General features: G+C 42.2%; 1 protein-coding gene across 1 annotated transcript; it reads right to left on the reverse strand.

Moving 5' to 3' along the window:
- Nucleotides 1-1510: 1510 nt before the first annotated feature.
- Nucleotides 1511-3196, reverse strand: LOC131018590 (uncharacterized). The gene is made up of 3 exons (XM_057947303.1): nt 2661-3196; nt 2420-2567; nt 1511-2098 (listed from the first exon to the last, which is right to left on the reverse strand). The coding sequence occupies exons 1-3, from the start codon at nt 3194-3196 to the stop codon at nt 1511-1513; spliced, it is 1272 nt and encodes a 423-aa protein (XP_057803286.1).
- Between the last annotated feature and the right edge of the window lie 8853 nt (nt 3197-12049).

Below are 12049 nucleotides of genomic sequence, written 5' to 3' on the forward strand. Positions count from 1 at the left end.
ACTCATTCGGCTCTCTCTCTTTCTCTCTCTATTCCAGCCGACTCCCTCCATTCCTCTCGAGAACCCTAAATTCGCCGATCAAGATCCTCCGGCGTCGCCTCCCCTTTCCCCTCTGTGTGTGTGCGTTTCTCGTGGCCTAATATTTGGGCGAAGCAGTGCATCTCCATCGACTAGCAACGCCGCTCTCTCTCTCTACCCGTCGACTCCCTCCATTTCTCTTCGAAAATCATAACGTCGCCGGTCGATTCCCACCGGCGCCGCTTCCCCTTCCGCCTAATTTCTGTTATCCCGTGTTCGTCGGCTATTATTGATCGGTGTTTTAGGGTTTTTGTGAAAACCCTAAAGATTTCACAGATCCAAGCCGAGCGGCCGTCGATCTCGAAGACCGCCGTGATGAACAACCCATGGGAGGGATATCTGAGCGGCTCGTATGTTCCAGATACGGAGGAGGACTTTTCGACTTGGGGCTCGCCTCCGAAGGTGTTTTTCCCTTTCTCGGTGACTTTTTCGGAGGAAGACGGAGAGTCTGACGTGGTGGAGGAGATTGAAGCCGCGTGTTCGCCGATCGGAACCCTTGCTTCGCCGAAATCCAGGTTCTCTTTGTTTAGGCGTCCTGCCCCCTTGAAATATATGCAAATGTTTAGATCTCCTGCTGTGGAGCCTTTGGTTTCATATCCTGATGATTCTTCCTTAATTTGTGAGGAAAATTGGGACGATGTTGTTCGTTATTGTGGTCCGGAGGCCCCTGTGAGGAAGTTCATGCACTCTCCTGCTATGTTGGCCTTCATGAATGGCCTGCTCTATTTTCCAGAATACTGGGTGAGATCCTCCAATTTTATCTCTTCCCTGTATATGTGATTTGGTATAGGCTCTGTGTGGCCTCTGTACTTGGTGTGTGCCCTGTATATGTGATTTGGTATAGGCTCTGTGTGGCCTCTGTACTTGGTGTGTGCCCTGTATATGTGATTTGGTATAGGCTCTGTGTGGCCTTTGTTCTGTGTATACTGGGTGAAATTCTGTGAGGCACTTGTTGGGCGATTGTGAGCATGTTTGAGATGATGAATTTGTGCTCATAGAGTCGATTTAAGTTAAATAATCTATGATGAACTGGTATTATAAACTGAAATTGCAGATTTAAAGCCTCTAATATGGTTACATGTGTTGGTGTGTGCCCTATTTGCATGCATATGATGGTGTGTGCTCATATGTGGCTAAGTTTATGGTTACATATGTTGGTGTGTGCCCATATGTATTGCAATTTGTTGGTGTGTGCCCATATGTTGGCTAAGTCTAAGGTTTTTCACAAAAACTTGCATTTCATTAAGATAACATCCATTACATCAATATGTGCCAGCCTACATAAAACTGCCCTGGTCTGTACATCATTGCCCTGGTCTTTACAAAAACTTGCTTCTAAAGTGCCTTCAAAAAGTGGCAGCCTACAAAAACTATGCTTTTAAATTGCCTTCAAAAAATGGCAGCCTAGCATTTCAAAAGATAGCCTATTTTTTCATGGAACTTGAATACCCAAATGTCCCATTTGGTATTCAACTTCATCTAAGGAAATTGAACTTATTCCAAGTGCATTCCTTAGATGATCCATTCCACTTACAATGCCATTCTCCATGAGATAGTTAATAGCCTCATTAACTAAATCATGGGGAACTTGTAAATTGTTTGGTAATTGTCCCTGCCTAATAAGTGATCCTTTGCCCATATGGGGGATTTTATAGCAGTTCTGTCCTTTTACCTTCAGAATTTCAGTCAAACAACCTTGTAGACTTAAGAAAACCTTGTTGAGTGTTGTAGGAGATAGTTCATCAAATGACTTCTTCACTGCCTCCACTAATGTATCTACATTGGTACAAACTGATTCAGTTTGTAGGCTTTGAATAGCCCTAAACCAACCTAGATCATTGATGTTGGTATCCGGTGAATTGGGAGGTTGATGAACAATCTTGATGTCAAAGCCATCTGAGCTGGCAGCCTGTCTAAAGTCCAGATCACTGTCTTTAATGTGAGGCTTCGCGTTATCTTGTTGAATGAATATCACCCTACTTGCAAATTGTGGCCACTTGGCCTTTATAGCAGGAATTATCTGCCAGAATACATTTAGTAAAGCAGTTCAGCCCATAAGCACTTGAAAACCTATCTAAAACTGAATTAAATGCATGCATATCATACTAGAGTTACATTTAGTAAAGCAGTTCAGCCCATAAGCACTTGAAAACCTATCTAAAGCACAAGTTAATTGAATACATAGCATACTAGAGTTAAATTTAGTAAAGCAGTTCAGCCCCTAAGCAATTGAAAACCTATCTAAAGCACAAGTTAATTGAATGCATAGCATACTAGAGTTACATTTATGACACACTTCATGTGTGCGCACTACCTTGTTAATAATGCAATCCTTAATTACTTCCTTCGTGATTGATTGAATGGGCTTTTGCTCAAGTGTACCTGCCTCCCTATTTTTGCTACTCCTCTTGGCTGGTACATATTCTGTAAATGGGAAAATACCTATTTTCCCATCAAAGAGTACAGTCCCATCCTCGGCTATCAACGGCCTGCACACAGCGCACATGAACATGACTTTGGTTATGAACTTCTTGCTTTTGCAAGTCCTATGTGGTTCGGCCTCCCCGGGTGTCAAATAGAACCTGTGATTTGACTTGGTTATATAAAACCATTTCTCATCAATATGCACCGTGTTGTGCATACTCTTGAATTGAAGCACCTTGAGTATTCTATCATACTCGATTGCTTCAAGAGAGAACCTTAGACGTAGCAACTTATTAGGGGCTGTTAAGTCGGGCTTTATCGCACTAGTATGAGCCCTGATCAAACCCTTGCTTATCCATCGCCCAACTGTGCTCTTGCTGCAACTTATTCCACTTGCTAGCCTTCGAATGGTTGATCTTTTGCTTAGCTCCAATGTTGAAATTAATTGAAGATCTATTTCAACTCTCTTGCGCCTTGACTTGTTGATTTTGCCACTGCTACTATGAATATACTGACCTTGTGCTTGCTGTTTTTTTGCAGCAGTCCATAAACGATTTACCGTTCGACGGCAGACGGCAAACTTGACGGCGGCAGCCTGCATTCTGCCCCTTTTTGGCTTCCCACCTTGGCTATCTTCAAGCAAAAACTGCACTACAGAGTTTCTCTCTCCCGTTGTTAGATCCTTGCGCCGCATTTTGGATTTTTTTCTAGTGTTTTTTGTGGCAATTTGTATGCTGCTGCCTCTTTTCTGTTTTGTTGGGAGTAGTGTGTTCGAATGGAGTGTTAGACTCCAGCTTTTATTGTAACACCCTGTACTTTTATGAGTAGTAGTAGTGTCGAGACACTACAGAGAGTACTGCGGTACTGAGATATGAGATTATAAATAAAATGAGATGGAGTAATGATGATAAATAGAGATATTGAGCATTAGAGTTACATTATTTTGATGAGACGAGTTATTATTCTAGATGGAGATATGAGTCTGATAGAATCAATGATGAGGATAGAGAGTGAGTAGTTTGAGAAAACGAGTTGAGATAGAGATGCTGATTGAATTGAGAAAAGGGCATAATTTATTTTTTCCCGATGACGGATACAGAGGTATCTGTGAGATTAATTGTCCTATTGTTAATAGGAACATCTGATTAAGAATAGAGTTGAGATAAGTGAGTGAGAAACCCTATAGAAGGGAGAGTCGATCTGAGAGATGATCTAATTGAGAGATGATTGCTGATTGCTTTGATGTGAATTGTATCCGTGTTTTATCTGAGATGGTTTGAGTGATTGTCTACGTGACTATTTGTTACGATGATGTGAGTATGATTTGTTTTGTGTTATGTTAACACGGATTATTTTCGAGATTTTGGAGAACGAGATTATTTTTAAAATCGGGAAATAGCATACAGCTATTATTATTTTGCATATCAGTATTTTATGAGAAATATTTTACTGAGATATATATATATATATATAAGTATATGATGAGATGAGATATTCCAATAGTTTGAGCTATTGTATTTTTCGATGAAGAACTACTGAATGTAATACATTGAGGAAATAAGGATGTATAGAGATAATGGTTGAACGTTGTTAAAGTTAAAAATCTGGCCTTGGAGTTCTGCTATGGCGTGGGAGTTTTGCTCTGGCTTGCGAGCTCTTCTCGGGATGCGAGCTCTGCTATGCCAGAGGCGAAGTCAGTCCTCTGCTATGCCAGAGGCGAAGGCATTCGTCTGCCCAGACAGAGGGGAAGTCAGTCCTCTGCTATGCCAGAGGCGAAGGCATTCGTCTGCCCAGACAGAGGGGAAGTCAGTCCTCTGCTATGCCAGAGGCGAAGGCATTCGTCTGCCCAGACAGAGGGGAAGTCAGTCCTCTGCTATGCCAGAGGCGAAGGCATTCGTCTGCCCAGACAGAGCGGAAGTCAGTCCTCTGCTATGCCAGAGGCGAAGGCATTCGTCTGCCCAGACAGAGGGGAAGTCAGTCCTCTGCTATGCCAGAGGCGAAGGCATTCGTCTGCCCAGACAGAGGGGAAGTCAGTCCTCTGCTATGCCAGAGGCGAAGGCATTCGTCTGCCCAGACAGAGGGGAAGTCATTCCTCTGCCCAGACAGAAGGGAAGTCATTCCTCTGCCCTGACAGAGAATGCATTCCTCTGGCGAGCATTTCTCTGCTCTAGTGCAGAACCTACTTTTGAGAGAGAGGAGTCAAAGCAAGTGGATAAACATTGTTAACGGATAAGATATTTTATGCAAGTGGATAATTAAGCATGTGTTAATTATCCAATACTTGATGGCTAAGTAAATGGGGTTATATAAATAACACCTTTCTCTTTCATCCCCATAACAGACGTCCCTTTCCTCTCTCTCCTCTCTCTTTTCTCTCTTTTCTCTCGACTGTCATTATCCAACGCCATTGATGAGCTAGTAAAAAAACTTTGTAAGCTACTTTTTATCCCATAACCACCGATTAAACCAAGCTGAAAACACTCGTATATCCATAAAACAAAAGCTGGACGAAGGTTTGAGCTAGGAATCAAGAAAGTGGAGTTATACTGTTCGTTATATAGATCATAAGAGTAAGTCTCTAAACACATGAATCTACTTATATCTAAGCTTTATGAGCATGTATATAGATGATTAGAGTATTAAAACAACTCCTAATTCAAGTTGAAGATCATGAAGAGAGTGAGGATTCGAGTATATAAATGAGCCTTAGAGATTGTAGTTATGATAGTTGATGGATTAAAATGATGATTAGAAATGAGTGATAACGAATATGAGTTCTTGAGTAGATTTGAAGATTTGAGTGGTTATATGAGTTCTTGAGCATGCTATGATGTTAAGTGATGGTTTAGATTGATGATTAGAAGTGATGAAATGAGTTTTGGTATGAGTTTGTTGTTGAGAATTATGTTGTTGTATTCAAGATAGAGATGTTTTTGAGATATATGAGTTTTAAGTACAAATTGGAGAAATTTCGTAGGCCTACTGACCTACTGTGATCGATGGTTTGTCGATGTCTAATAGCTTTGAAAATTTTATAGAAAGTCCCTACATGAGTCTTGAGTACCCTGATAAAATTTTAAGCCATTTCAACTTCGTTGATATTTCTTTAAAATGCAAAACCTAAACTGCACATTACTACCGAGAATTTCAGAGAACAGGGGAAAGAGTCATTCATTTCAGTAGCTTCCTATGTGATCTAGCTTTCCAAATTTTTATGGTATCAATATTATTGTGTTAGCTAGATATCCACTAAGATTGAGCCCAGTTTGACAACGTTTACTGTTTTTCAAAAATTGTAACTTTCGATTGCTCAAAACTGCCAGAAATGGTAGATCGTGGTAAAAATGTCATATCTCTCAAACCACTTGGAGTTTTCGACTCTACTTTTTTTTAAATGAAACTAGACTCGAGTCTAGGAGAAGTCGGAGTCAGAACAGTTTAAATTTTGAAGTTGAGTCAGTGTATAAACAGAGCATGTTTTGATGATGTTTGATTGTGATTGCTTATGTGCCTTATGTGATTGTGTTGCCTATGTGTTTGAATGTGATTAGACGAGCCTTATATGAGAGATAAATCGAAACTTAGAACCATGATTTTCTTGAAACCTATCCTTGAACTGAAGGATGTGTGATGAGTGGAGAGTTATGTAGAGATGAGTAAGGAGATAGAATATGAGATAGAGCATGAGTTAAGGTTTGAGAATTAGTCAATGAGTTTCTAATCGAGATTCATTTTATGACATGATGAACCTTCGATGATGATGATGATCCCTGAAGACACGAGCAGAGCAAGGTAGTAAGTAACTCCTCTTTGATGGGAGATTTTGAGTAAGGTCTTCAGGTGGGCATTATTTTGAGTATACAGTTTAAGAGCTTTTCTAAACTGTTTTAAATGATGATGAAATTATGAGATGTTTTGATGTTTTTGAGATTTTGATGATGTTTGAGAATTATTGACTTGCCAATATTTTTTTTATGATGATGATTGAGCTTGTATGTTTACCCTCTACTGTTGAGATGAGACGATCGGGTCCTGGGCAGTTGATAGCTATCCTGCCAGGGCTAGTGTACACTGAGGTGACTGTGAGCCGTTGAGCGAATCGGCCGGTCACGGTGCTTGAGAAGGAGGCCTACTTCTCAGTACCTGAGTTGAGATAATGATGAGTTGTAGATGTGGTACTTACTTGCTGAGTTTTGACTGCAGTCATTTGAGTCATTCATTCATTTATTAATGATGTTGAGTTTTAACTGCTTGCACAGGTTCCTTTAAGATATAATTCCTGTGTATTGCTGAAGTGTGGCAAGTTCAATTTATAGCTCTATGAGCAGCTTTGTTTTTCGGCGATATGTCCACTGAGTATTTATGTACTCACGCCCTGCATGTATTTCTAAACTTGCAGGATAAGCGGAGGGGGAGTATGGTGCGGTGCTGGTGGGAAATGTTTCGAGTTGACGTTTTCTTACTCTATCGAATGTCTGTTTTGTCAATAGAGTTTTGATATGAAGTTATGTTGTATTAAATCAAGCATTTTATTCACGATTATATGTCTTCATACATATAGTCGGTTCACCTTTTGTTATCACACTCTGAATATTATGACTCTATATAAAAATCAAGCTATACTTGTTTTGCTTTTCATGTTGAGATTCCTGATATTTATCGAGTTATGATGATATTGACGAATATACCCTTTTGATGAATTATGATGATCTTTCCTTAGCACGTTTCTTTGTGAGCTTCCGCTGTTGATCTATGTATTCTTTCTATCTTTCCCCTTTCTTTTATTAGTCGTATCGATACTCGGTCCCCGCTATTACTAGTGTCGGGATCGGGCTGCGACAGAGTGGTATCAGAGCAGGTTGTCTGCTCTGAGTCTAATGCTTGATTGAGTTGAGCTTTTATTTGCTCTTATTTATGAGTTGAGTACTAGTCTAACTTGAGTTCTTAAACTAGTTTGAGAGTCAGTCGAAACAGAACCCCAGCACCCCATCTCCTCCGACTTATCGAGGTAAGAGCTTTTGATGTTTTCTTTTTCCGCTTTCATGCTGAGTTTTAACTACCCACTAATGAGTTATGTGATGTTTGATGGTGGAACTATCTGAGCATGATGGAACATGATGAGAACCATGAGTTAAGGAATATTTGGGAGTTATATTAAGGCTAGTATAGCCGTTGCCTCACCGTACCAAATGAGAAAGAGTATGTTGATGAGTGGGGTGGAATACCAAGTAAGTTTCGTATCCACTTTTGAGAAAAACGATGTTTTTGTTTTTAGGATGCAGCGTATTGTTGAAGCATCAACGAAATGCTGGTGTAGAGAGTGCGAGTCAGGTGAGGACGATACGCTAGGAGAGTTTCTAAGCGCATTACCATCGACGCTGGCAGAAGGTTATTCCCTACGGAATCGACGGAGCGGAAGCTATCGACCTTCTGATTCCGCGATTACCACCCACAGGGGGAGTTTGGGCGACAATTTTAGTCCCCCTTACTCGTGGGCACTACATGGTTGGGAGGAGTGAGGTATGGTGATATTAGCGGTTTTATCGCGACGCTAAGCCATCGTTATTTTGCGTTCGGCGATTCCCCTGCACCGCCGTACGAAGTGCCCGATGGGCCAGTCCAGGGTGGAGAGTTAGTGGTTTTACCACCATCCCCTAGTGAGGCAATGCCGGTTATACCTGACCAGGCTGATTCAGATTCGATAGTTTTCGAGACGTATTCACCGGTCGTGGAGCACGATCCATTTTCGTATTTGGCGATGATCACATATCCTAGCGCCGACTTACCATTGTGGGATTTGACCCCGGTGACGGCACCCTTGCCTATGCTACCTATCAGATCAGCACCGCCGTTTGTTTTTACAGAACCTCAGATTCAGCGGGTATCAAGGCCATCCGATTCGAGAGTTGCCCTAGTGCTAGATTCCGATGTTTTGGCTTTACAGCCTTACACGCACCAACTCCACTATCCACCTTATCGAGGCGCCCAAGAGGGAGGATCTCGACCTGCACGGTCAGACAGCGACGAGGAGGATCCGGACGAGGAAACTCCGGATATGACAGTTGAACGCGGGCGAACCCAGCCTTTTTTTGCATCAGGTTGCGGACGACGGCACCGAGACATGGGTTTCTATTCCCAAGGTGCCGGTTTACTATCTGATGTATGACACGGATGTCGAGGATGAGCCGAGCGACGATAGCAAGTATCGGGTCATAGACGAGTATAAGGAGGAAGAGTCGGAGCCGAGTGAGGATGCACCGACTGATGATGTTGGGAGTAGGACATCAGGTGATGACGATGACGATGACGAGGTGGAAGATTGATAGATGACGACCGAGACTATCTAGAGATGTATATGTATATGTATATATATAGTGATGCATAGTCAATGTACATAGCTAGAAGCATAATATAGAACATATATAACGCTCAGTCCCTATGATGCTTGCATAGCGAAAGCATCATTGTAGTAATAGGGCGTTTTGTACAAAGAACCTTCGCTTTTGTGTAAGACCTCAAAAGAGAGGCAATTTTCCCTATGATATAGAGATGTCGTTGATGACTAGAGAGCTTTATGTCACATCAGAGTTTTGAGATTGATGATTTGAAGCATGATGTTAGATGAACGATAGAGATGACGAGAACTATGAGAATTCTATATGAGAAATATAGAATTGAGTTGAGATATAGAGAACTGAGATGAGAATTCTATATGATATATATAGAACCGAGTTGAGACGTCTATTTGAGTTGAGAAAATAGAACTTGTATTTTGAGATGACGAAAAGATTAGCTTTGAGGCTGATATATTTATATCTTATAGTATGCCTCCGAGAAGGAGAAACAGAATCCAAGAAGAAGATGAGGAACAGAAAAATCCTACACCACCACCTCCTCCACCACCAGAGAGGAGAATAGAGGAATTTTTCCTGAGACAAAGTCCACCGGTGTTTAATGGATCTGGAGATCCTGCTGAGACGGAAGAGTGGATCCGGAGTATAGAACAGATCTTTAGATTTTTGAGATGTGATGATCACGAGCGTCTTACATGCATGTCCTATCAGCTCAAGGGATCTGCAGATTTCTGGTGGGAAGCTAAACAGAGAACCATGACCCAGAGCAACTAGATGCCCTTACTTGGGATCAGTTCAAAGCAGCTCTGTGTGAGAAGTATATACCCCGGAGTTACCGGAAAAAGAAGGAAACAGATTTTGCCAATTTGAAACAAGGCAATAAGACAGTAGCCGAGTATGACCGGCAATTCTGCGATTTGGCTCGATATGCCCCATATCGAGTGGACACGGACGAAAAGATGTCGGAACTATTTTGTTCTGGTTTGAAGCAAGAGATACGAGTTGTGTTAGCAAGCCAGAGTGCGCTAACTTATGCTGAAGCGCTGAACAGAGCGCTAGATATGGAATTGGCTATGCAGCCAGAGAAAACGAGTCAAGCTTCGACGCAATTGTCGAACCCGAATTTTCAATCGGGAAGCCAATCTTTTTCTGGCCAAGGCCAGAAAGGCAAGAGAAAATGGGACGACCGAAGTCAAGGTCCCAAGAAGCTGTGGCAGAGTCAGAATGCACCGCCACACTATCAGAACCGAGATAGTCGGCCTTACGTTGGCCAGACTGCACCAGCAGCAGCTCCACAAGGATCGCGAGGAATACTTCCTTGCCCGAAATGCAATAAGCTACACTTGGGAGAGTGCAAGATGGGACAGAACAACTGCTACACCTGCGGAAGGATCGGACAACACTCCAATCAGTGTCCAAATCGTCAGCAAAGTGGAGGCGGAGGAAGGCTGAACCAGTACCAACCGCAGCTTAAAGCGATGGAAGGAGTCCTACCGCTACCGCTGCCACAGCGACAACAGCCAGCCTATCGACCACGTCAGTCAGGAAGGCAGCCGCCAGCCCCGCAGGCGAATCAACCCCATCATCAGAGAGTGTTTGCGTATGAGCGGAAGGCTCAGGACAAGAATCGAGGAAATCTAGCAGGTATTGGTGAGTTGAAGGGTGTATCCATAGTAATATTGTTTGACACGGGAGCACCCCATTCTTTTATTTCCCCATACTTGTGTCGATACTATAGATTTGAACATAGAGCCTGCTCCGCAACATCTAAGATTGATGACTCCTATAGGCAGAACCACTACGATCTCACTCGTATGTCCTGACTTAGAATTCGAGCTAGAATCGATTAAGCTTAAGGCTAAAAACCTAAGGATGATGTCTATGTGGCACATAGATATTATTTTAGAGTGGATTGGTTAGAGGGGAACCATGTGACGATACAATGCAAGGAGAGACGAATATTGTTTCAATTTCCAGGCCAAGAGCCTATTTCGTTTTTTGGCGTTGAGAGAAAATGGAGAAAGCCGCCAATAATTTCGGCGTTTCAAGCCTAAAAGCTTTTGCAGAAAAAGATACAACCAAGTATGTTGTATACCTGAATCAGAGTGAGGAGTCCAAAACAAACATAGATGACGTGCCCGTCGTGCGAGAATACAAAGACGTTTTTCCTGAAGCTTTACCAGGATTACCCCCAGATCGATAGCTCGAGTTTACGATTGATCTTGAGCCCGGGGCCGCACCGACGTCAAAGGCACCATATAGAATGGCCCCGATAGAGTTGCAAGAGTTGAGGCTGCAACTTCAAGAATTTTTAGATTTGGGCTTCATTCGACCTAGTGTTTTCCCCGTGGGGAGCACCTGTTCTCTTTGTCAAAAAGAAGGACGGTAGTTTGAGGTTATGCATTGACTACCGCGAGTTGAATAAGGTGACACTGAAGAATAAGTATCTGTTACCTCGGATCGATGATTTATTCGATCAACTCCAAGGAGCAAGTACCTTTTCTAAGATTTACTTGAGATCGGGGTACCATCAGCTGAAGATAAGATCGGAAAATATTCCGAAGATGGCATTTCGTATGAGATACGGGCACTATGAATTCATAGTTATGCCTTTTGGATTGACGAATGCTACAGCAGTATTCATGGATCTCATGAACCGAGTCTTTCACGAATACTTAGACAAGTTCGTGTTAGTGTTCATAGATGACATTCTGATTTACTCAAAGAGTAAACGAGAACACGAAGAGCATTTGAGAATCGTGTTAGAGAGATTAAGAGCTGAAAAGGTATATGCTAAGTTCAGCAAATGTAAGTTTTGGCTTAAAGAAATCAATTTCCTTGGCCGTGTCGTTTCTACGAGATGAATTGAAGTAGACCCAGCAAAAGTTCGAGCGGTAGAGTGTAGAACACCGACTACACTACATGAAATCCGTAGTTTTCTGGGATTAGCAGGGTATTACCGAAGATTTAGTGAGGGCTTTTCAAAAATCTCAGAGCCATTGACGCACCTGCTAAAGGAAGAAGTTAAATTTGAGTGGACGAACGAGTGTGAGTTGAGTTTTCAAGAGCAGAAGAAGAGAATTACCACTGCCCCAGTTTTAGCTGTTCCAAAGGCGAACAAAGAATATGCAGTCTATACAGACGCATCGAAGAATGGACTGGGAGGTGTACTGATGCAAGATGGAAGAGTTATT

This window comes from Salvia miltiorrhiza, chromosome 3 (genome assembly GCF_028751815.1).
Source record: "Salvia miltiorrhiza cultivar Shanhuang (shh) chromosome 3, IMPLAD_Smil_shh, whole genome shotgun sequence".
NCBI classification, from domain to species: Eukaryota; Viridiplantae; Streptophyta; class Magnoliopsida; order Lamiales; family Lamiaceae; genus Salvia; species Salvia miltiorrhiza.